Source organism: Mustelus asterias, unplaced genomic scaffold, assembly GCF_964213995.1.
Source record: "Mustelus asterias unplaced genomic scaffold, sMusAst1.hap1.1 HAP1_SCAFFOLD_1360, whole genome shotgun sequence".
NCBI lineage: Eukaryota > Metazoa > Chordata > Chondrichthyes > Carcharhiniformes > Triakidae > Mustelus > Mustelus asterias.
The window spans coordinates 1-24,959 of record NW_027591305.1 but is presented as its reverse complement, the minus strand read 5'-3'; the positions used below and the strand labels follow the sequence as shown (position 1 = coordinate 24,959).

Sequence of the window (24,959 nt, the reverse complement as noted above, 5' to 3'; positions counted from 1 at the left end):
CCCCACTTAGAGTACTGTGCTCTGGTCGCCTCATTACAGGAGGGATGTGGAAATGATTGAAAGGGTGCAGAGGAGATTTACAAGGATGTTGCCTGGATTGGTTGGCATGCCTTATGAGGATAGGCTGAGGGAGCTTGGTCTTTTCTCCTTGGAGAGACGAAGGATGAGAGGTGACCTGATAGAGGTGTACAAGATGTTGAGAGGTATAGATCGAGTGGATTCTCAGAGGCTTTTTCCCAGGGCTGAAATGGCTGCTACGAGAGGACACAGGTTTAAGGTGCTGGGGAGTAGGTACAGAGGAGATGTCAGGGGTAAGTTTTTCACTCAGAGGGTGGTGGGTGAGTGGAATCGGCTGCCGTCAGTGGTGGTGGAGGCAAACTCGATAGGGTCTTTTAAGAGACTTCTGGATGAGTACATGGGACTGAATAGGATTGAGGATTATAGGTAAGCCTATATATAAGCCTAGGTAGGTAGGGACATGACCGGCGCAACTTGTGGGCCGAAGGGCCTGTTTGTGCTGTATTTTTTCTATGTTCTAAAACAAGGCTTGAATTTTTATAGTCCCTTTCACAACCACATCTCCAATGGCTGCCAACTTGCAATCAGATTCTGGTGAAATAGTGCCATAATGGGATTGGAGGAGGCAGATGGGCCTCAATTTAATATTACGTTCAAAAAGACAGCACGTGCAACAGTGCAGCACACCCTCAGTATTACACCGGAGCGTCAGCCTTGATTTTTGTGCAAAAGGTGCAGAAGAACGAGAACTCACAACGTTCGCAAGAGGGAACAAACTTTATGACATTTAAATTATTTGTTTGTGGGATGTGGGCGTTGGCTCGGCCAGCAATTATTGCCCATCCCGAGTTGCCCTCGAAGTGATGACGTGCTGCCTTCTCGAATTGTTGCAGTCTCTGTGGTTTAAGTACATCTCCCTTTTCCTGGGAGCTTCAGGATTTTGACCCAGTGGCAGTGAAGGAACGGTGATATATTTACAAGTCAGAATGGTGAATGACTTGGAGAGGAACCTCCAAGTGATGATGTTCCCAGGTGCTGTTGACGGAGCCTTGGTGAGTTGCTGCAGTGCATCTTGTAGATGGTGCACACTGTGCCTTGATAGTGGAAGGAGTGAATGATGAAGGTCGTGGATGGAGTGCAAATCAAGCAGGCTACTTTCTCCTGGAGTGTTGTTGGAGCTGCACTCATCCAGGTAAGTGGAGAGTACCCCATATCACACTTCTGATTTGTGCCTTGTAGGTGGTGGGGAGTCAGGAGTTACTCACACAGAATCTTCAGCCTCTGACCTGGTATTATAGCCACAGTTATGTGGCTAGTCCAATTCATTTTCTGGTCAATGGTAACTCCCAGGTTGTTCATAGTGGGGGATTTGGGGATGGCAATGCCATTGATCATCATTGGGAGATGGTTGAATTCTCTCCTGTTGGAGATAGTCATTGCCTACTACTTAGAGCAAATGTTACTGGCCACTTATCAGCTCAAGCCTAAATACTGTTCCATCTTGCTACATTTGGACAGACTGCCTGAGTATCTGAGGAGTTACGAATGGTGAACATTGTGCAGTGACCATCTTCACGGCTGACATCATGATGGAGAAAGGTCACTGATGAAGCAGCTGAAGATAGCTGGACATAAGCCACAGGACCATCATGAATGAAAGCACGAGAAATTTCAGAAACCTTCAACACCATGAGAAATCGAGAAAAAAGCAAAGCTTTAGTCCCCATTGGAGACAGCCTGTTTCGGTCAAAGACTGGAGATATATGGACGGTGCTTTGACATTCCCTCTGTGGTCATAAGTCAATGTTCCACAAGTTTATGCCATGCCTGCCATGGTGATTTTGACACAGCGACGGGTTTGCTTTGCCTTTGTTCCCGAGTAAACGCACAGGTCTGGATCGGTTTGGGAACGAGTTCATGTGAAATTTACCAGCTTGTGAAAAAAGACAACTGCAAGTGACAAAGAACATCGATATATTTATTAAATATATCGCATCTGAAGATCACAGTTGCTCCAAGTCCAATCAAGGAAATTTCAAACAAAGGCACATGCTGGAAATGCTCAGATCTGTGGAGAGAGCTTCACTTTGATGAACTTTCGGTAAAATTCTACAGTTGCTGCCTGACTTGAGAATTTTCAGAATGTTCTCACCTTTATTTGAGGTTTCATGGTATTAAACTTTTAATGAAATGCAGAGTTCCACTCTGCTTTCAACACAATAGCAAGCTACAGGATCTGTGCTCAGTACATAGATTATAATTCTGCCGACACAAACACTTAGCCACTTTGTCTATGTAGCAATCAGCAAATAACTTGTGATAATACCAATCTCTGCAATGTCTTTGGACTTATCAAAATAATACAAGTTAAATGATTGAAAGGTTCAGAATGTTATCCAAGATTCAGATTGTGAAACAGGACTAGGGATGAGGATCCAAAGTCCAATTCTGCGAATGGAATTTACCAATAGGCTGGTAGATGTACAATATTGTTCAGGTTATAGTGTCCCAACACCCTAAAGAATGAATCCATCTGACTCCAGCACAAATAAAAGCAGCTTCTCATATTGTACAGTATGCACATTCAATTTAAGTGTCATGCAAATCACATCCTTTATCACCGCTCAAACATTCAGGACTGCACGTAACAGCTACAATACTGTTTCCTGATTTACTGCCTGTAGCTTGGTGAGTCCAAGCTTCATCCCTAACTGTACAACTCCGAGTGAGTGTGATATGGCTTCTATTTTTTAGCTGCAGTCTGGACAAATAAGTAACAGAAGTTACATCAAAACGCAAGATGAGCTGCATTAGGTGGAGGCAATTAGGCTCTCGCCTGCTGTTTCCCTCATCCCAGACTGGTCAGGAAGGACCTGACCGAAGGCTGGAAGGACCTTTGGTCCCAGCTTGGGCAGTGGTGGGGGACAGAAGAATAAAGATGGGGTAATCCCAGCAACTGTTCTTTTCACTTTGCACCAAATGGCATTCCAATATTCAGGAGCTGTCCCTGGGTGGAATGTATTCAGACCCACATCACATCCCACGACAAACACTTCATTGCTCCCTTTTTATTGGAATCTCATTTCTTTTGATGAATAACCATTTAAATATTTCACCCCAGCTATCCCCTTCCTGACTCCAGCCTGTGCTTTGTTTCCATTCTCTATTTATCCACTTTCTGCTCTTTATAATCCTCCGTGTTCATGTCGTTCAAACCAAGTTCCTCATTATCTTCAAACGTGCGCTCATATTTCTCAATCTTCATTTCTGGATCAGGATCAGGAGCGTATAAATTCTGCATCGAGAGAGAGAGCGAGGAAACAAAGAAATGTGTTAGGAATGGAATCCACATAATAACTGAACGGGCAATTCTTTCCCAGTCCCCAGGCTTCTCCATCCTGTCTCCTCTGTATTTACAGCATCTTCTGGATCAAAGCGAGTTTAATTGTAACTACAAAAGATCTACAGAATCTCCATTCATTCACTGTGGCTACTCACTGAAGGAGGAGACAAAACACCCAAAGAGATGCTGGGTTACGATGACACTAGCTGTCCGGATATGACTGACCCCTCACGTGATATTAATCCTGGAGAAGGGACAGTGACACCTCCGTGCGGAGACATAGCCAGGACAGAGGCAGTCAGCCATCGCTGAACCTGACCAAGCGTGATAGCTATATTTGTGCAAACACCATTCTGTTCTGGGAGTAACTGAACTCAAGTAAATGGATAATCTCAGTGAGAGCAGCACCCAGAGGGGTGTTTTAGGCTGGGAAATGCAGGGGGCTGAGTAGCCCCAGTGAGAGTTAATAGGGACCATATGAAGTTACTGATGCTGTGCCGAGCAGGAAATTCAGGCGAATTTGTTCTTGGTTAGAAACCGCTGTGTTTAAATAGGTGAAACTATCTCAGCAGGTACTTACCTGGAGGTAACTGTTTCCCGCTGAGTCTCTAAGAATGATGTGAGCTTCTCTCTTACCCGAAATAATCTGAAGGAAAAAAAAATCTAATTCAGACAAAAAAGAGAGTTCAGCAAAGACACAGAAAAATCCAAATAGTTAAAAGCTGACATGGGTTTGTGGAATCTCAGAGACTGCGGTGACTCATACAGTGAGGTAGCTCACTGTCTACATTCAGAGACACTTACAACACAGGAAGGAGGCCATTCAGCCCATTGTTCAACAAAGATCAGATTACACTAATTCCATCTTCCAGCATTTGGCCCACAGCCCTGGGGGTGATGGCAGTGCAAGTGAGTGTCTAAATACACGAGTTTCTGACTTATCCACCCTCAGGGAGTGAGTTCCTCTGAGTGAAAAAACTTCTCCTCAACCCCCCCTCTAGCCTTCGACCTCCCACATACAGAGTGTAGCAGGTGCACTCGGTATTGTACTTGCATCAATAAATGCTCTAGTTGCTGCCCCAGTACAAGCTGCATTAACACAGCAGCTAGTTACATAGAAACATAGAAGATAGGAGCAGGAGGAGGCCATTCGGCCCTTCGAGCCTGCTCTGCCATTCATCACCATCATGGCTGATCATCCAACTCAACAGCCTCATCCTGCTTTCTCCCCACATACCAAGTTAACGTACCAAGGAGCTCCAGTGAAACCGAGCCAAAAATAATAGGACCTGAGCCAGTGACTTTAGGGCAGGTGTCCAAAAGGTGGCCACAAGTTTGTGTCTGTATATGCCCTGTTTGTGAACACAGCTCTTCATTCACCTGAAGGAGCCTGAGACTTCGAAAGCTAGTGCTGCCAAATAAACCTGCTGGACTTTAACCTGGTGTTGTGAGACTTCTTAGAGTATCTAACCCAGGCCCTCTTCCCTGCCCTATCCACATAACCCCACACATTTACCATGACCAATCCATCTAACCTATGTGAAAAGCTGGAATAAATTTCACAAATGATAAAAGCTGAAGAAATTGCCAGTGATCAGCACAGGTGGTGATCTGGTTGTACAGCATGTGGGGATGGAGAAGGTTACACAGCAACAGCTGCAATGAGTGATATGCTTTCAGGATACTGAATGGGGTTAAGCCTGGGAATCACCCTGCTGTCTGTCACTGTGCACAGGTGCAGCCTTATTCTGCTCTCAGCTTTTATTTTGATTGTCAGCTTCTAGACAGCACATCCACAGCGAACAGGCTCTCTCAACCCAATCGCTTCCTGGGAGCTGCCTTCACTGCCTTTTAGGGGAACTGCAAGTGCTATAAACATTAGGAGCAGTTAGAATCTGAACACACTGACATAAAGTTCAGCCATGTGGAGAGATGCAAGCTGGAGGTCACTACAGTGCCCAGGCTTATTGAAAGCATTCCCTGGTTTTGAATCTGGTTCAGCTTTCAAACTGCAAACTGCAACAGTAACATTGTGAAATTAAATAAAACTGCACAGACACTAGATTATTTTATCTGGGGAATATCCCAGTTGTTCAAATATGAAATTCAGCAGCTAAGAACTCTCTTACCTCATTCAACTTCTGCCCAAATTCTCGAAGTTTTTCAGATCTTTCTGGAGCGCTGCTGTCGCCAGCAATAAATGGATTCTTTACCACGATCTGTTCGATCAAGGAAAAATAGAGAGATCACTCAAACTCCTCCTTTCAAACCCCTAGAACTACAAATATGATGAAACACAGTAGTAATAAAACCAAGGTCAGTGTCTTTGCAAATAGCGCACAGCTCCTCACCTTTCCGCAAAGCCAGCAAGATTCTGGAGTTTGAATGTCTATAGTTCACAGCTTCCTCTTTAACATCCAGTGCCCTGCACTCTATAACCTTCCCTGCCTAACTTCTCAGGACAATTCCTCAACTAAACATCTTTAAATTGGTCAGATGAGGCACATAAACTGCTTGCAGACACAATGTTGTAATGTCCCAAATATTGAATATTCTAACAAAGCAACTGAAGCTTTGCTTCAATTTTGAAACCAAAACTCATCAACTGAAAGCTTAAAAGATCAGTATACGGGGCAAAGATTCAACTGGATAAACAATCACAGGGGATAAGGAAAAGGTCACTTACCTTCTCAAAGTCCAACAATACAAAGATTGGAGGTGTAGTGGACAGTGAGGAAGGTTTTCAAAGCTTGCAGAGGGATTTGGACCAACTAGAAAAATGGGCTGAAAAATGGCAAATGGAATTTAACGCAGACAAGTGTGAGATATTGCACATTGGAAGGACAAACCAAAGTAGAACGTACAGGGTAAATGGTAGGACTCTGAAGAGTGCAGTTGAACAGAGGGATCTGGGAATACAGGTACAGAATTCCCTAAAAGTGACGTCACAGGTGGATAGGGTCGTAAAGAGTGCCTTTGGTACATTGGCCTTTATAAATCGGAGTATCGAGTATAAAAGTTGGAGTGTTATGGTAAGGTTATATAAGGCATTGGTGAGGCCGAATTTGGAGTATTGTGTACAGTTTTGGTCACCTAGTTACAGGAAGGATGGAAATAAGGTTGAAAGAGTGCAGAGAAGGTTCACAAGGATGTTGCCGGGACTTGAGAAGCTGAGTTACAGAGAGAGATTGAATAGGTTGGGACTTTATTCCCTGGAGCGTAGAAGATTGAGGGGAGATTTGATAGAGGTGTATAAGATTTTGATGGGTATAGATAGAGTGAATGCAAGCAGGCTTTTTCTGCTGAGGCTAGGGGAGAAAAAAACCAGAGGGCATGGGTTAAGGGTGAAAGGAGAAAAGTTTAAAGGGAATATTAGGGGGGGCTTCTTCACGCAGAGAGTGGTGGGAGTGTGGAATGAGCTGCCGGATAAAGTGGTAAATGCGGGGTCACTTTTAACATTTAAGAAAAACTTGGACGGGTTCATGGATGAGAGGGGTGTGGAGGGATATGGTCCAAGTGCAGGTCAGTGGGACGAGGCAAAAAATGGTTCGGCACAGACAAGAAGGGCCAAAAGGCCTGTTTCTGAGCTGTAATTTTCTATGGTTCTAACCTGCTCTGATGGCAGAGTTGGTCCATTTGAGTAACTGCAATGCTTGTTGCTTATTTGAAACATTTCTAACAAGTAGGAACACTTTTCCTGTGGATCCCCGTTAAGAGTTGATATTTCTATAAGCAATGTTGCCTTCCCTGTGGCACTGCGAGGGGGAAGACCACAAGTTCATAAGATAGAGCAGAATAGGCCTTTCGGCCCATCGAGTCTGCTCTGTCATTCGATCATGGCCGATATGCTCCTGATCCCCATTTTCCTGCTTTCTCCCCATAACCCTTCAACCCATTCCCAATTAAAAATCTGTCTAACTCCTCAAATTTACTCACTGTCCCAGCATCCACCGCACTTTGGGATAGCAAATCCCACAGATTCACAACCCTTTGGGAAAAGTAGTCTCTCCTCAACTCTGTATTAAATTTGCTACCCCTTATCCTGAGACTATGACTTCTCGCCCTGGAATGCCCCACAAGAAGAAGCATCATGGCAGGGATGAGTGCTGGCTCGCTCCTCCATAGTCCTAAGATACAGTTGAAAGTTCCACAAACACCTTGCACATTCCCAGTGTGCCAGACCAGAAAAAGTTACCAGGATTTAGAAAATAAACCAATTCTCACTAATTCTTTCACATCTGTCAGCAACCCTTCCAAGGTGGTGAATTTTCCTCCGAGAATTCCCATTCCCAGCTCAAACTCCAGCTCTGGAATAAAGATGGCGCAGGTTTCAGACTGCAAGAAACAAAAGGGCAGAATTATTGTCCTGGCAGAGCCATTAAGAGCACAAGTCAAAAAGTATCATGTTTTTGTACAGTTTTAATTATCGGTTATGAATGTAAGCAGTTATTTCAGACTCATGTTGCTGCAAACTATAATGGTGGAATGTTGTACCTTGAGTAGGTCCCTGCTCATGTCAGATGGGTCTGTAATTCGCAGCGTGATTTTGGTACCCAGAGGCTCAGTGGCTCCTCCAGACTTCACCTAAAATTGTAAAATACTATGAACGAACAAGCAGTGCTTATACAAAACTCTTTCTGCCAAATTTCACCTCTGCTACCCTCCTCCTCTGGAGACTGAATCCCTGCTACAGTTAAGATTCACAGCCTCTTGCACCTGAGCTAAGAACTCTCTCTCTTCATGAGGAGCTGGGACAAAGGGAATGTCAAGCTATTTTGGGTGTCACAGTCAAACAACAGCTCATGAGAACATTACAACAGTGATTCCAGGATAAAAATATTTCACGGGCAGGAACGCACTTGAAGTGTCTGATGGTTGTGAAAGGTGCTATATAAATGCAAGTCTCTCTTTTTTCTCAGACTTTGCAACATGATTCACTAAATAATGATCAGGTGCACACAAAGTCCAATTTTTTCTATTCTTTAAAACAACGGCAGAGTCAACAGCAACACTCCAGCTTACAAGTGGAGTTAACTCAGTTCAGAGCACTGGAGTCCAGAACCCCTCTGGCTTGCAAAAGCAAACACATGCCTTTGATTACAGCTTTCTCAGATATCAGTCTGTATCGCTGCACAAAGCTAGAGCCTCACTGAGTTTGCTAAATTACAAAGCTGCAATGATAATCTTACTTTTGCAAGGGCAACACCTGAACAACGGGCGGTACAGTGGCACAGTCGATTCCCGGTTTGGGTCACTGTCTGTGTGAAGTTTGCACATTCTCCCCTGTGTCTGCCTGGGTTTCCTCCGGATGCTCCGATTTCCTCTCACAGTCCAAAGATGTGCAGGTTAGGTACATTTGCCACGCTAAATTGCCCCTTAGTGTCCTGGGATGCATAGGTTAGAGGGATTAGCAGGATAAATATGTGGGGTTACAGGGATAGGGCCTGGGTAGGATTGTTGGTGCAGACTTGATGGGCCGAATGGCCTCTTTCTGCACTGTAGGGATTCAATGATTCTATAACACAGGTCTAGTGTGAGTGAGGAAGGGGGAATGCTCAGTATTGTTCCCTGCACCATAAACACAGGAGCCGTGAACAGAAAACCCTGAAACTCCCCACATCGGCACTCTCTTTGAAGAGACTGTATCAGTGGCAGAGATAACATTACCCCAGCCAATCTCAGTCTAGATCAGCACTGACTAGGTCACCAGACTCTGCTTTTGGGAATGGGGTGGAGCTCACAGTGCAGGACAATCCATTGAAGAGCCAATTGCTTTACAAGACAAAAAGGAATTGGAGGAGCAAAGCAAACGTACACAATAGCACTGTCGATAGTTCAAACTTCTTCCCCACAACACCAAAGAAATTTCCCCCTCCCCATTATATTTTACAAGGTGAGTAAGTGGCCATATTACCTCATTAGTCCTGTGTCCACAGGCCTCACAATTGGTTGCCATGATGATCACCTCCTTGAAGTGTGGGATTTCTAGCAACCTTTGATGAAGGAAAACACCGGCACAGCTTAAAACTGGAACTGTTACAATCCCAGAGTCGTGTGGCTGCTGAACGGGCAGTTAGTGCGCATTGGCTGTTACAAGACCCAAAGAAATCAAAAAGATCCAATTCCTGAAAGTATTGACTGAATTGTTATGACCAGAACGAGGCCATTTGGCCCATTGAGTCTGCACTGGCTCTCTGAACGAGCAGCTCACCTGGTACCATTCTCCAGCCTTCTCCTGTAGCCCTGCATTCTTCCTTCTCTGATTAACAATCTAATTCCCCATTGAAGCCTGTACCTGCCTCAACCAGACATTCAGGCAGTGTATTCCAGACCCTAACCACTCGCTGTCAGAAAAACTATTTTACTCATTACTTTAAATCTGTGCCTTCCTGTTCTCGATGCTTTGAGTGGGAAGAGTTCCTCCTTATCTCCTCTGTCGAGACCATTTATGATTTTGAACACCTCCATCAAATCTCCTCTCAACCTTCTCTAAGAAGAAGTGTCCCAACTTCTCCAACCTGTCTTCATAACTGAAATTCCCCATTCCCAGAAACCATTCCCATGAATCTTTCTGCACACATGAAGATTTGTTAATGTGAAATCATTCGGGGCAGGTCATTCCCGGGGGGATGTAGTGGTCACGTCACTGAGCTAGTAACCAGGGGCCCAGGCGGAATTTAAATTTAATTAATACATTTGGAATTGAAAGGTAGTCTCGTTAATGACGACCATGAAACCACCGTCGCTGGTGGTAAATCCCTTCTGGGTTCACTAATGTCCTTTAGGGAAAGAAATCTGCCGTCCTTATCCAATCTGGCCTACATGTGACTCCAGACTCACAACTGCCCTCTGAAATGGCCGAGCAAGCCACTCAGTTCAAATGCAATTAGGGATGGGCAATAAATGTTGGCCTTGCCAGTGATGCTGACATCCCATGAAAGAATAAATAAATAAAAAACTTACCCCAGCGTTCTGGCCAATATTTATCCTCAGCAAATAGCAGAATACCTAATCATTAACATGTTGTGGCTCGTGGGAGTTTACTCTACATAAACCAGATGCCACATTTCCTGCATTACAACCTTGACGACTACAGGTCAAAATGACTTTATTCGTTGTAATGTGCACTGACCTTGTGAAAGATGCTATATAAATGTAAGTGGTTCCTGTCTGTAGTGTTGATAATGGGAAACTAAGAATATCAAAGGAAACGCTGGTGTTAGAACAAAAAGAGACCACAACTCAAGTAACATAAGAAACGAGATAATTTGAAAGAAGTGTTAATGTTCATTTTTGCTATATGTATATTCTAACTTGAAAAGGAACCTGACATTAAGACCCTCCGTTACTGAGGAAAGACGTCGGTATGGGTGGTAAAGATTGAAATGGTGAACGTTAATACACTGCCATTTACATGGCTGTGTTAATAATTCATCCCTTTTACAGCCTCTCGAGCAGCTGTACACACCATTCCTCACATCATTTTAGACAAACCTCAAAAAAATTCAAAGATGTGATTAGTCAGTGAGCAATAAACTCCTGAACAAGCCAATACCCAAAACACAGGGACCTTTAGTTCTGATTAAACTGGGGCAATGAACTGAAAATATGTCCACCCTTTGAAACATGAACCCAAATCTTTTCTCTTTCAGACACTGACTGACCCATTGGGTAGATTCAGAATGTTGCACATTTTTAGTGTAGATCTGCTTGCAATCTCCATCAAGTTAAGAACATAAGAACTAGGAGCAGGAGTAGGCCATCTGGCCCCTCGGGCCTGCTCCGCCATTCAATAAGATCATGGCTGATCTTTTTGTGGACTCAGCTCCACTTACCCGCTCGCTCACCATAACTCTTAATTCCTTTACTGTTCAAAAATTTATCTATCCTTGCCTTACAAACATTCAATGAGGTAGCCTCAACTGCTTCACTGGGCAGGGAATTCCACACATTCACAACCCTTTGTGTGAAGAAGTTCCTCCTCAACTCAGTCCTAAATCTGCTCCCCTTATTTTGAGGCTATGCCCCTAGTTCTAGTTTTACCTGCCAGTGGAAACAACTTCCCTGCTTCTATCGTATCTATTCTCTTCATAATTTTATATTTCCAAAAGTTTCTTTCCTCATTCTTCTAAATTCCAATGAGTATAGTCCCAGTCTACTCAGTGTCTCCTCATGAGCCAACCCTCTCAACTCCGGAATCAACCTAATGAATCTCCTCTGCACCCCCTCCACTGCCAGTATATCCTTTCTCAAGTAAGGAGACCAAAACTGTACACAGTACTCCTGGTGTGACCTCACCAGCACCTTATACAGCTGCAACATAACCTCCCTGTTTTTAAACTCCAACCCTCTAGCAATGAAGGACAAAATTCCATTTGCCTTCTTAATTACCTGCTGCACCTGCAAACCAACTTTTTGTGATTCATGCACAAGGACACCCAGGTCCCTCTGCACAGCAGCATGCTGCAATTTTTTACCATTTAAATAATAGTCCATTTTGCTGTTATTCCTACCAAAATGGATGACCTCACATTTACCAACATTGTACTTCATCAGCCAGACCCTCGCCCACTCACTTAAACTATCTATATCCCTCTGAAGACTTTGTGTCCTCTGCACACTTTGCTCTGCCACTCATCTTAGTGTCATCTGCAAACATTGACACGCTACACTTGGTCCCCAACTCCAAATCATCTATGTAAATCGTAAACAAAGTTATCCCAGTCTCCCTTTTTATTTTATTTTATATGAAATGCTGGATTGTCCAATTGGTAAAAGATTATATAGTAGTATATTAATTCACCCTTTGAACGCTTTTATTAGCTTCCCCACAGAGTAGGACAAAGCCAGCTTGGATTGCCAGCCTGTGCAGAGTTCCCTCAGTTCAGGGATGTTAGCCATTTGGCTTCAATCTCAGAAACTTCCCCGCCACCCCCAACACAATGGTCAGACAGGAGATACAGGCTCATCTAGTCTGCATTTCACAACAACAGAACTGCTTGTGTGGAAAACATCAGGCTCCACTTGACACAGCTCACATTAAACAGCCTGCTGCCAATCACTGTCCAGATTCACACGAGGACCGGGTCCTGGAGCAAGGGTTGGTCCCGACATGCAGTGTATTCAGTGAGTGAGGGAAAGGGAAACACAACCTGAGTTAAAGAACTCTTGCAGCTTGAGATTTCCATGTTTTAACCTTTGGTCTAAGAGGAGCTGCTTCCTTACTGCCATTGATTTTCGACCTAAAATAAAGGCCATTTTTCAAAATGGACAATTTTGATCCTTGGTCAACTATGCTGGATGTTTTGATTCAAATGCAGATATTTAATTGCCCACCATTCCGCTGGGTCTAATACGCTCTGCCGAAGGATACGCACTAACTTCATGTTGGTTTCAGCAGGTGCGTTACACTCTGGGCAGTTGGTACCAAACTGCAACACCTATAGAGAGATGGAAACACACCAATTAGCAACACCGATTTCCTCCTCCATCAAAATTCAAGGGAGAAAGGGGAAAAAAAAACCAAAATAATTAATGGAATTCAAGAGGCCTCATAACATGATATTGAACAGTCCTTTGACAATAATAGAGTCTGTCAACATTCTGGGGGTTTCGCCTTTAAAACCTTTCGCCTTTCAAGATTACATCTTTCAGGATCAGATATACCTCCCCTCACCCCCCCGCCAAGTCTGGCTATTGGATGCAGAGCTTAAAATTCACCCAGCTGCTCCTGCCTTTTTGGAATGTCAAGAACTCTTGAATATGTAATCTCCCCCTCAATAACATGTGTCAGAACGTAAACTTCTGATGTCCAGGACACCATTGTTAGAGTGGATTGCAACAGCCCACCAGCTGGTTCTGCTTGAAGTGTTAGAAAGATCTTGAAGATTCAGTGTAACTGGAATCAGTTGGTGGGCTGGGACAGAGGATCTGTCAAATAGTTCAAACAAGTAACAGAACTGAAATGGCTACGGAAAGGCGGCCATTCTGCCCATTGCATCCATACTGGCTCACTAAGAAAAGCCCAGCCAGTCCCACTTCCTGTCCTGTGACTAAGGATGATTCTGAGGTTATGACCAGTGCCTCTGTCATCAGTACCCTTGGGTGCATTTCATTGGGTTTTGGAGATTTCTCAACTTTATACACAGTCAGCCTGACTAATACCTCCTCAATAGCAATTATTGTTTTGTTTTAGTCCTCACTTCATTCCTTAAGTCGTCCATGCTGCTTTGGGGTGTCTCCTCTTCTGTACATGCCTGTAAGGATAGCAGACAAAATGAAACCATTGGTGCACGGAAGGTTCAGTCTTTCAATACCATTAGTTTTCTCTCTATCCTGTACAGCATTGCTGACGGGATTGTTGGCAATGTTCATGTTACTCACCAGCTCCACTCGAGCTGGCCAGTGAATGATGTGAAAATCCAGTTCAGCCAGAGCTGTTACTGTGGAGATCACTGGTCTTTGCAACAATCAGCCTGGGGGGGCATAATTTCTTACTGTACTCCAACACACTGTCCAGAGGCCAGACTCAAACTGTCGGGATTAGACTCTCGGCAGGAACAAAGTTTCGCGGTAGTAATCATTGTATAGGACTGGATTTAAACAACATTTAGGGGAGATAGATTAGCTCTGAAACATTAATTACAAAATACCCATTAGTTAGTGTCTGGGATTGCAAGCATTTGGTTCTTTGTTTCAATGATGACTGTGGTAATGAGTTCTACACTGGGTGGTATGAATGTGGAACTCAGCACCACAGAGAGAAGTTGGGATGAATAAAATTGATGCATTTAACGTGAAGCTGGATGATCAGAGAAAGGAATGAAGGATAATCTGACAGGAGAGGATGGAGGCAGCTTGCACGGTGCAGCCATGGAGATGAGTTGGGCCTAATGGCCTGTTTTTGTGTAAATTCTTCATATATGGCCATCAGATTTCTGTTCCTGGAGCTACACGCTATCTCTGCTGCTGTTTACCAACACACACTTCCTGCAATTACAGAACTGATTTCTTTAATGGGATTTCCAATGTCAGTCCCAGTTATGTGGTAACATTTGTTAAGCATCCCTCCCCAGGGTTGAAAATCCACTATTTCAAAGTGGTGACTTATCAAATCCTAGTAACTCAGCCAGCATACTAAACCATTCCTACCTGCAGCCCCAACATACTGTCCTGGGCAGAGTCTCGTTTATACTGAGTAATCAGTAACGCCTCATCCTTCTGTGGAGCATAAGGATTCTCGACAAAGCTGTTCCCAGATGGATCATCAATAATCTGCACAAGGAAACCAGATTAACTAAAACTGAAAACAAGTCAGGAATGCGCTGGAATACTCGCCACTTGCCTGGATGTGTGCAACTCCATCAAGGATAAAGCAGCCCCGTTTGATTGGCACCCCACCCACCATCTTCAACAATTACTCAGTGTTAAATCCTCATTAATACATCCCACAGTCTCTAACCTCCTGGTTCCATGTTCAAAATCACTGATGTTAATTAATGCTTAAACAACTGGAAACAAATAATTTTCTGATCCACATTGATATCAATTGAGGTTAGATACATAGAGCCAGAGGGCATTGATTGGATGGTTACTTGAGCACCCACAAAGAGATACCGACAGGGAAAGCGCAGGGTCAGGACATATAAATCTGTAGGGGCCACTCTGTGTAAAATTATTCCCAAGTAAGAAGCGACTCTGGTTTGCTCCTTCACCAACTAGTTATCAGCACTATAACAATTGCCACCATTCAAACAAAATCACCCCATGTTTGAATTTTTTGTCATATTTATATTAGTAATCCTTTGCTGTACCATCTGTAAAACAGCACTGCCCTTGTATTGTGGTCTGGAGCTGTGGTCACCCCTTGGTTTTAAATCTATATTTTATATCAGCTTTTACATTCTCAATCTCACTGCAGGACACAGGGTTCCATTCATCCCTTCTATGACCTCACCTTCTTGCTGTGATTTTACATCTTTTGTAAACCTGGGGTTTGCAATTTGGACAAATAATCCCGGACAGGAGTTCAAAACCCACCACAACAGTTAGGGGAATTTAAACTCAACTATGCTAATTAATCTGGAATAATATATCAGTCTTATTAATAATAATCTGTTATTATAAAATGTTCAGATAAAGCTCGGCACAACATCGTGGGCCGATGGGCCTGTTCTGTGCTGTACTGTTCTATGTTCTATAATCATGAAACCACCAGATTGCCACAAAAACCCATCGGATTCGCTGATGTGTTTTAGGAATGTGCTGGTCTGGCCTGCAGGTGGTCCCATATCCAGGTCTCTGAGATGGCAAACCCTGGACCAGGTGGTGCTGGATGATGGCTCCCCACCTCCTCCACACGGGCAATTAAGGCAGTGACACTCACAGCGCAAGAACTGATTATTTTACAAATTCCTCTACTTTCCCCATGCACCTTTCCACAGAGTATAATCATGTTTTCTTTTAAAACCTTCCTCTTACTGACATTGAATTAAATCTGCCTATTCTTGTCCAGTCTCTAATCAATATTTGCTTGAAGCTTCCAGGTTATTTACTGTGTATTCCAGTTCATCACCCTCTGAATATCTGGGCATCATTGCCTCTAAGGTACAATGTTTCATGATTAGTCGAGGAATCCCCTTGCAATGAATTCACACTGACAGGAGTATAGCAGTAATATAAAGCAGAGACAGAAAGAGTGGATTACCAGTGTGAATGGCACCTTGACATCCTTCAGCTTCATTAGCTTTTCAATAAATTCCTCGATCTTCAAGGCCACCTCAGGGTCAGTTGCCTGGATGGGTCGGGGAGCAAGAAATGGGGATTTTCTTTAGGCCACATTCATGAAATAACACAGAGCAAGCCCAAAGCACTAACTGGCATTTTCAAAATGAATCTGGATCACTGCTCCCAAACTGGGGCTGGAACTGCAGCATCTCAACCCCACACAGACAGAAAGAAGGTTATCTGAAAGGCCGTGCCCTCATCTCTACCAACCTCCCTTCATTTTATAAACACTACCTACCGCAAGCCATTTTTCTGAATAATCTAGTTCATCCTTGCTTCCATATACTAAATGCTACACACTGTCTCAGTTCCCCAATTCAACTCTACCAATGTTGGAAATTATCCGCTCAGGGCTGAACACAACCAGGAATTCAAACACTGGAACTCTATTTAAAAAGAAGCAAGTTTGACAGCTCCTAACCTCAGTCTCCCAATTTTTCTGTTTTTCTCTCCTATCCTTGAGTCCTGGACTGGTGCCTTGATCATAGAATCTCTACCATGTGGAAGGAGACCATTCGACCCATCGACCCTTCACTGACAACAATCCCACCCAGGCCGCATTCCCATAATCACATATATTATCACACGGGATTTTCACAGTATCTTCATTACAGTGTGAATGTAAGCCTAGTTGTGACTGATAAATAAACTTTAACTTTACTTTATATTTACCCTTCTAGTCCCCCTGACACTAAGGGACAATTTGGCCTGGCCAATCAATCTAACATATTTGGAGTGAGAGGGGAAACCTGAGCACCCGGAGGAAACCCACGCAGACACGGGGAGGATGTGCAAACTCCACACAGACAGTGACCCGAGGCCAGAATTGACCCTGGGTCCCTGGCGCTGTGAGGCAGCAGTGCTAACCCCTGTGCCACTGCCTGCATTTATATAGCACCAGGCAGCAGTGCCAACCACTGTGCCACCGGGCTGTCCTAATGATGCTTGAACATTGGGGAGATTCTGGGAAAGGAGACGGGGGTTGGAGCAAACATTCAGTACTTGACTTTATTTCACATTCTTGGCAAACTGGTGATCAATGCTGGCCAGAAAAAAATAAAAGCCCGATTACACAAAACAACCTACCTTCCGTGTAGGCTGGTCCTGCTCTAGACCAGCAACAGCTCTGTCAATCAGACCCTCTACAGTGGACAGTGCTACAGAAAGAGGAACAGAACAGTATGAGAACCTAACTCATAAAACTGCTAAAAGCAGCAAGCAAATATGTCCCAATACAGTCATTAGCATCAATCCATCAGTAGCTATTCAAAGAAGCTCTAGAAGATACTTCACAGTCTGGCATTTAGGTCCAAGCCTTTAATCCAGTTACATACAATCCTGGAGAAGATAAGTAACAATCCTTTCCAGTGCACATGTGCAGATGACAGAGCAACTTGAAAACAGTTAATAAAGTATATGGCATCCTGGGTTTTATTAATAGAGACATTAAGTACGTTACAATCCCAGTTGATGTTATAACTGGACGGGACGATCCCAGAATCACACCCTGGCTCAAAACTACTTATTTTTAATCAGAGTCACAGAATCGCTAATTAGTTTTAACAAGAAAAAAATATTGATTAAACAAACTGGATTATAATACAATACTCCTGTACTCCCCGCACTTAGCTTAACAAACGCACACAGGTTTTAACATGAACACGGATGACAAAGTAAATTTGAAGCTGCAGTGGTCTCATTAACACACAAAGTTCTTTCTAAAGCACACAGGTTGGCCGTGGTCAAACACACACTCCAGTCTGAATCCAAGTCAGTGTCCGTGGATTTCTCCTCAGAATCCCCCAAATGATTGCCACATGAGAGTTGCCAAACTCCACTCCCAAAAACACGTTTTAAAACTTTCTCTCATAGTGATACTTTCACTTAGTGGCTTGCATTCCAAAATCCAGTCAAAGTTTTACAATTGAGTCTTAAACGAAGCTTCTGCTAGACTTTTAACAGTGAATCCATTCCAGGATTTTGCCCCAACCCCTTTAGGATTTCTTTGTCTTGACTGCTGTCCAAATGGTCATAATTGCTTTAACTTTCAATTCCCAGACTCTTATTAAAATTACATCAAATGTTTTAGTGACCTCTGAGGTCTGCTCCCCACTTTAAGTCTAATCAATGCAATTGTCTCCTTAACGCAGAGCACTTTGTTTACCCTTCCTTGCATTCTTCTGAACAATACCTTATTCTCTGTTCACTTGTGTTTTCTGGCCCCGTTCCCTGGTTATCTGGACTGTATCTTGTTTCTGGAGGAAGCCTGCATCTTTGCAACTCCACTGTCCTGCCAGCTTCTCCTGGCAGAGTTGAGAGCTGCTGACTCCTCAGTGATGTCTCCAACTGCTCTAGCTTCCATTAAAACTAAGAACAAAAGAAAGCTCTCCCCTCTGGGAAGTGGCCTCCTATTGTTCAGAAACACCCGTTACTATATTAATTCTTCACAACATAGCCCTCTCTAAGCACATCAAAAACACAGTTGGAACTTTACCAACCTCCACACATACAAATACCTTTGCCCAGAATGAATCTAACTCTGGGTGTTACACTTCCAGGCACAGTAACCCTAAATTAAACCCACCTAAAACTACACCTTATTTCTAATGTTTACCAATACAAATATCAATCTCTTAAAACCACCTTTGTTTTCCTAACAAGAGTAAGGAGGTCAGGTTGAACGTGTATAAAACACTAGATAAGCCTTATCTGGAGCACTGCGTCCAGTTCTGGGAGCCACACTGAGCAAGGGTGTAAAGGTATTGGAGAGTACAGAAGAGATTTACAAAAATGAATCCAGGGATTAAGATCTGTAGCAACGAGGAAAGGCTGGCTCTGTTTTCCTTGGAGAAACGAAGGCTGAGAGGAGACTCGATAGCAGTATTCAAGGGGTATGGACAGGGTAAGTAGCAGGAAACTGTTCCCACTCAAGACAGCATCAATAACTATACGCACAGATTCAAAATAATGGGCAAAACGAGTAAAAGTGATGTGAGGAAAATTTTTGGAGTCTGGAACAAACAGTCAGAGGGTGGTGGAGGCAGTTCGACTGAGGCATCCAAAACGGAATTGGATTACTATCTGAAAGGAAAGAACGTGCAAGGGTTACGGGGATAAAGCAAGGGAATGGGACTGGGTAAAATGTTCTTTCAGAGAGCCAGTGCAGACTCAATGGGCCGAATGGCCTCCTTCTGCACTGTAAAGATTCTGTGATTCTAAAGTCTTATCACAGATGAGATGGCTTCATTGTTTTTTAGGGGCTATCAGAACAGCTAAAATCTTTATAACTGTCATATTTCTGTTTTACTCCCAGCAGCTGTCACTGTTTACAGGGAACCAGCCTCATCTGTGGTCTTTTGAACAGAGTAGTAACAGCAGGTAGTAGAGGCAATGTCAGTGTGTTACAATAGGGGTTACAGATGGGAGCAGCAAACACCAGCATTGAGGGCAGCCTTGTGAAGATGCTTCAACCACCTGCAGTGCCCGTCCCACCCTTTAACCACAGAAGCTGCAAACACAGGAAACTCCTCACGCCCCACAAGACAACTGAGCAAAGCTGCAGAATCCTTTCATCACATTGAAAGAACCCATCCTAAACTGGGAATCTTGCTTTGATCAGTAACCCATTCTCTTTACTGAGCAGAGGGTGATGACCAGAAGAATTATTCCAGAGGCCCAGCCTACACCTTCTGCCATTTACCCAGACTGACTGATCCCAATCCATTTGTTCTCAGCACCTTCATTGTGTTTCTCTCAACCCATGTTTCTTTCAAATGCCCCAACGTGGAATATTATTCTGGTCACCTTTCTCTGCCTCTTCTCTGGAGTGGAGATGGGTATTTTTCACCAGAATCTCCTGGTATTATGGTACAAACACTAAACAGCTACTCACCCCCTTTCTGTGTGAGTGGCGGAATCTCAAAGTCAAGTTCGGGGATTTTGGTTGTTGCACAGTCAGCTTTCACCACCTCCCGGTTCAGATCCTGCACAAGATTCACCCCGACAGACAGGATTAATCACACACCCATTATAAACAGAGATCTGGGCGTACAAGTCAGTATTCAAATCAAACAGCTTGATAGAGTTACTTTGAAAATAAAGAATACTGTTAATCAAAGAACAAAGAAAATTACAGCACAGGAACAGGCCCTTTGGCCCTCCAAGCCTGCACCGACCATGCTGCCCGACTGAACTAAACCCCCTACCCTTCCGGGGACCATATCCCTCTATTCCCATCTCATTCATGTACTTGTCAAGACGCCCCTTAAAAGTCACTATTGTATCTGCTTCCACTACTTCCCCCGGCAAAGAGTTCCAGGCTGGGCTGAGAGGTGGCAAATGGAGTTCAATGTGGAAAAGTGTGAGGTGATTCACTTTGGAAGGAGTAACAGGATTACAGAGTACTGGGCTAATGGTAAGATACTTGGTAGTGTGGATGAACAGAGAGATCTCGGTGTCCATGTGCATTGATCCCTGAAAGTTGGCACCCAGGTTGATAGGGTTGTTAAGAAGGTGTATGAAGTGTTAGCTTTTATTGGTAGAGGGATTGAGTTTCGGAGCCAGGAGGTCATGTTGCAGCTGTACAAAACTCTGGTGCGGCCGCACTTGGAGTATTGCGTACAGTTCTGGTCACCGCATTATAGGAAGGATGTGGATGCATTGGAAAGGGTGCACAGGAGATTTACCAGGATGTTGCCTGGTATGGTGGGAAGGTCTTATGAGGAAAGGCTGAGGGACTTGAGGTTGTTTTCGTTAGAGAGAAGGTGGTTAAGAGGTGACTTAATAGAGACATACAAGATGATCAGAGGATTAGAAAGGGTGGATAGTGAGAGCCTTTTTCCTCGGATGGTGATAGCTAGCACGAGGGGGACATAGCTTTAAATTGAGGGGTGATAAATATAAGATAGATGCCAGAGGTAGGTTCTTTACTCAGAGAGTGGTAAGGGCGTGGAATGCCCTGCCTGCAGCAGTAGTGGACTCACCAACATTAAGGACATTTAAATGGTCATTGGATAAACATATGAATGATATTGGAATAGTGTAGGTTAGAGGGGCTTTAAGATTGGTTTCACTGGTCGGCGCAACATCGAGGGCCGAAGGGCCTGTACTGCACTGTAATGTTCTATGTTCACCCACCACTCTGTGTAAAAAATCTGCCTTGTACGTCTCTTTTAAAACTTGCCCCTTAAACTTATGCCCCCTAGTAATTGACTCTTCCACCCTGGGGAAAAAGCTTCTGACTATCCACTCTGTCCATGCCTCACATAATCTTGTAGACTTCTATCAGGTCTCCCCTCAACCTCCATCGCTCCAGTGAGAACAACCAAGTTTCTCCAACCTCTCCTCATAGCTAATGCCCTCCATACCAGGCAACATCCTGGTAAATCTTTTCTGTACCCTCTCCAAAGCCTCCACATCCTTCTGGTAGTGTGGTGACCAGAATTGAACACTATATTCCAAGTGCGGCCTAACTAAGGTTCTATAAAGCTGCAACATGACTTGCCAATTTTTAAACTCAATACCCCGGCCGATGAAGGCAAGCATGCCATATGCCTTCTTGACTACGGTCTCCACCTGCATTGCCACTTTCAGTGACCTGTGTACCTGTACGCCCAGATCCCTCTGTCTATCAATACTCCTAAGGGTTCTGCCATTTACTGTCAACAGACAACCAAGCCTATTTGTGCTTCACATGGGAATGTTCTGTGGTACACTGATTTCAGAGCACCAGAACCTTTAACCTTCATCAAGTGGCCTCACAGCGCCAGGAACCCGGCTTCAATTCCAGCCTTGGATCAGTCAGCATGTTCTCCCTGAGTCTGCATGGGTTTCCTCCGGGTGCTCCCATTTCCTCCCACAGTCCAAAGACATGCAGGTTAGGTGGATTGGCCGTGCTAAACTGTCCCTTAGGAGCCCACGGTGTGTAGGTTAGATGGAATAGCCATGGGAAATGTAATGGGTTACGGGCATAGGGCCTGTGTAAGAGACTCTGTCAGAGAGTCAGTGCAGACTTGCTGGGCTGAATGGCCTCCTCTGCACTGTAGGGATTGTGTGAAGACCATGTCTGACCAGACTGTAGCCTTAAGTCCACTTTAATGTCTGTCCCCCATAATTCTTCACTCTCAATCAAAAATCTACCCACTCGCCGATGAATATCTTCAATGACCCAGTCCACACTGCTCTCTGCCAATGGAGATTCCACAGACTCAAAGCCCTCAGAGGTTCCTACTCATCTCTGTCTTAAATGGGACATCCCCTATTTTGAAACTGTGTCCCTTAGTTCTAGGTTCCCCCACAAGAGGAAACCTCTCAATGTCTACCCTGTCAAGCTCCCTTAGACACTTATGTTTCTACAAGATAACCTCTCATTCTTCTAAACTCCAGTGAGTACAGGCCAATCCTGTGCACCCACCATGAAATAGAATGATAAATAAGAAAAGTAGTTTCATTGAGTCAGAAACAAGAGAGTTTAATTTATAAGAGCACCGAGTGCAGTCACTAACTCACCTCCTTGGAAGAAACAAGCAGTTTGTACTGCACTCCTTCTTCCTGAATCTTCCCTGCTGATTGGATCTCATTGTTCACCCAGCCACAGTTCTCACAGGCAAAAGAACTCACAATAATTTCTTTGAAGAATGGAATTTTAGTCAACAGTAACCGCGTCATCCCCTTGAAAGAGGGAGAAAGAGAGATGGATCTGCATCATTATCCACTGAATAAAGATCACATTACTGCACACACAGCCTGCAATGCCAAAAGGGAATTGGTAAATTCACCATCGCTGAGATCCAATCAACTGGTCAGCTCTGAAGAGTCAAATGGACTCGAAAAGTTAATTCTGTTTCTCTCACAGATGCTGCCAGACCTGAGTTTTTCCGACTTTTCCTATTTTTAACTCACTGATGTGATCAAGTCTATGGATGAGGGAAGTGCAGTTGATGTAGTTTATATGGATTTTAACAAAGTCTTTGACAAGGTCCCACATGGGAACCTGTTTGAGAAGGCTGAAGCACATGGAATTCAGGGAAATCTGGTGAGATGGATCCTAAACTGGTTTAGTAACAGGGCACAAAGGGTGGTGGCAGAAGGCTTTTTGAGTGACTGGAAGCTGGTCTCCAGTGGCGTATCACAAGATTCAGTGCTGGGACCCTTATTGTTTGTTAAATACATAAATGATATCGATGAGAATGCGGGGGGAATGATAAGTAAGTTTGCAGATGACAACAAGATTGGTAGGGTGGTTAATAGGGAAGAAGGTTGTAGGTTACAAGAAGGTATAGATGGGTTGGTCAGATGGGCAGAGCAATGGCAGATGGTATTTAACCCTGATAAGTGCAACGTGATGCACTTTGGAAGGAGAAACAAGAGCAGGGGGTATTTAATGAATGGCAGGACACTGGGAAGCTCAGAGGAACAGATGGGTTTTGGGGTATTTATTCATAGATCCCTGAAGTTGGCAGAGCAGATGAATAGGTTAGTTAAGAAGGTATAGGAGACACTTGCTTTTATTTGTCGTGGCACAGAGTATAAGAGTAAGGAGGTTATGTTAGAACATAGAACAGTACAGCACAGAACAGGCCCTTCGGCCCACCATGTTGTGCCGAGTTTTATCTGAAACCAAGATGTTGGGGCTGTACAGAGCGTTGGTTAGGCCACTGTGCAGTTCTGTCACCTCACTATAGGGAGGATGTGATAGCACTAGAGGGGATACAGAGCAGGTCCACCAGGATGATGCCTGGGATGGAGCTTTTGAAGTATAAGAGACTGAATAGGTTGGATTGTTTTCTTTAGAGCAGAGAAGGCTGAGGGGGGACATGATTGAGGTGTATAAGATTATGGAGAGGGTGAGTGGGGAGCAACTGTTCCCTTTGGTTAAGGGGTCAATCATGAGGGGGCAGAGTTTTAGGGTGAGGGGCAGGAGATTCAGAGGGATTTGAGAAAAAATATTCACTCAGAGGGTGGTGGAAATCTGGAATGCACTGCCTGGGAAGGTCGTGGAGGCCGGAAACCTATTTGGATGAACACTTGAAACATCATAACAATTAAGGATATAGGACAAGTGTAGGGAAAGGCAGGATTAGCGCACCTTTAGTGGTAGTTATTGTTGGGGCAGATTGGATGGGCTGAAGGGCCTTTTCTGCACTGTCTGAATCGAGAACTCTTGCGCCTTTCACCCAGTGAAGAGGACAAGGAGCATCTCTCCCCAACACAGTGTGACCCCCAACTCAGCGAGGGCAAGGCTGGACTCTGGGACACGGCAAAGGCAGCGTGAACTCGGACAGAGTTCCGTCCCCCTGCCTCCCATAACACCCACCTCCCCCATCCCCCTCACCCAGACCCCCAGGTGGGTGCCTGGAACTCGTTGCCAGGGGAGGTAGTGGAAGCAGATACGATAATGACTTTTAAGGGGGCGTCTTCACAAATACATGAATAGGATGGGGATAGAGGGATATGGTCCCCGGAAGCGTAGGGGGTTTTAGTTCAGTCGGGCAGCATGGTTGGTGCAGGCTTGGAGGGCCGAAGGGCCTGTTCCTGTGCTGTAATTTTCTGTTCCCTCCCAACACCATCCCTCATCCCCCCCACCCCTCATTCCCCCCACCCCCCCACCCTTCATTCCCCCCACCCCCCCATCCTTCATTCCCCCCACTCCCCTCATCCCCTACCTCCCCCTACCCCCCTCATCCCCTACCCCCCTCACCTCCCCTCATCCCCTACCCCCTCATCCCCTACCCCCTCACCTCCCCTCATCCCCTACCCCCCTCACCTCCCCTCATCCCCTACCCCCCTCACCTCCCTACCCTCCCCTCCTACC

General features: G+C 44.5%; 1 protein-coding gene across 3 annotated transcripts; it reads right to left on the bottom strand.

Annotated features, from left to right (window-relative positions):
* Positions 1 to 1,975: 1,975 nt before the first annotated feature.
* zpr1 (ZPR1 zinc finger) lies at positions 1,976 to 22,937 on the bottom strand. 3 transcript variants are annotated; one of them, XM_078206210.1, is made up of 14 exons: positions 22,655 to 22,869; positions 20,040 to 20,130; positions 17,234 to 17,304; positions 16,068 to 16,154; positions 14,513 to 14,635; positions 13,564 to 13,617; positions 12,698 to 12,801; positions 10,494 to 10,553; positions 9,276 to 9,354; positions 7,856 to 7,945; positions 7,586 to 7,696; positions 5,491 to 5,580; positions 3,942 to 4,007; positions 1,976 to 3,313 (listed from the first exon to the last, which is right to left on the bottom strand). In XM_078206210.1, exons 1-14 carry the CDS (start codon positions 22,811 to 22,813, stop codon positions 3,182 to 3,184), a joined length of 1,317 nt encoding a protein of 438 aa, XP_078062336.1. In that variant the 5' UTR covers positions 22,814 to 22,869; the 3' UTR covers positions 1,976 to 3,181. The 3 variants fall into 3 exon arrangements, with proteins under 3 accessions (XP_078062336.1, XP_078062338.1, XP_078062337.1); XM_078206212.1 differs by lacking the exon at positions 10,494 to 10,553 and having other exon boundaries at positions 9,276 to 9,346; positions 12,735 to 12,801; positions 22,655 to 22,937; XM_078206211.1 differs by lacking the exon at positions 10,494 to 10,553 and having other exon boundaries at positions 22,655 to 22,868.
* Between the last annotated feature and the right edge of the window lie 2,022 nt (positions 22,938 to 24,959).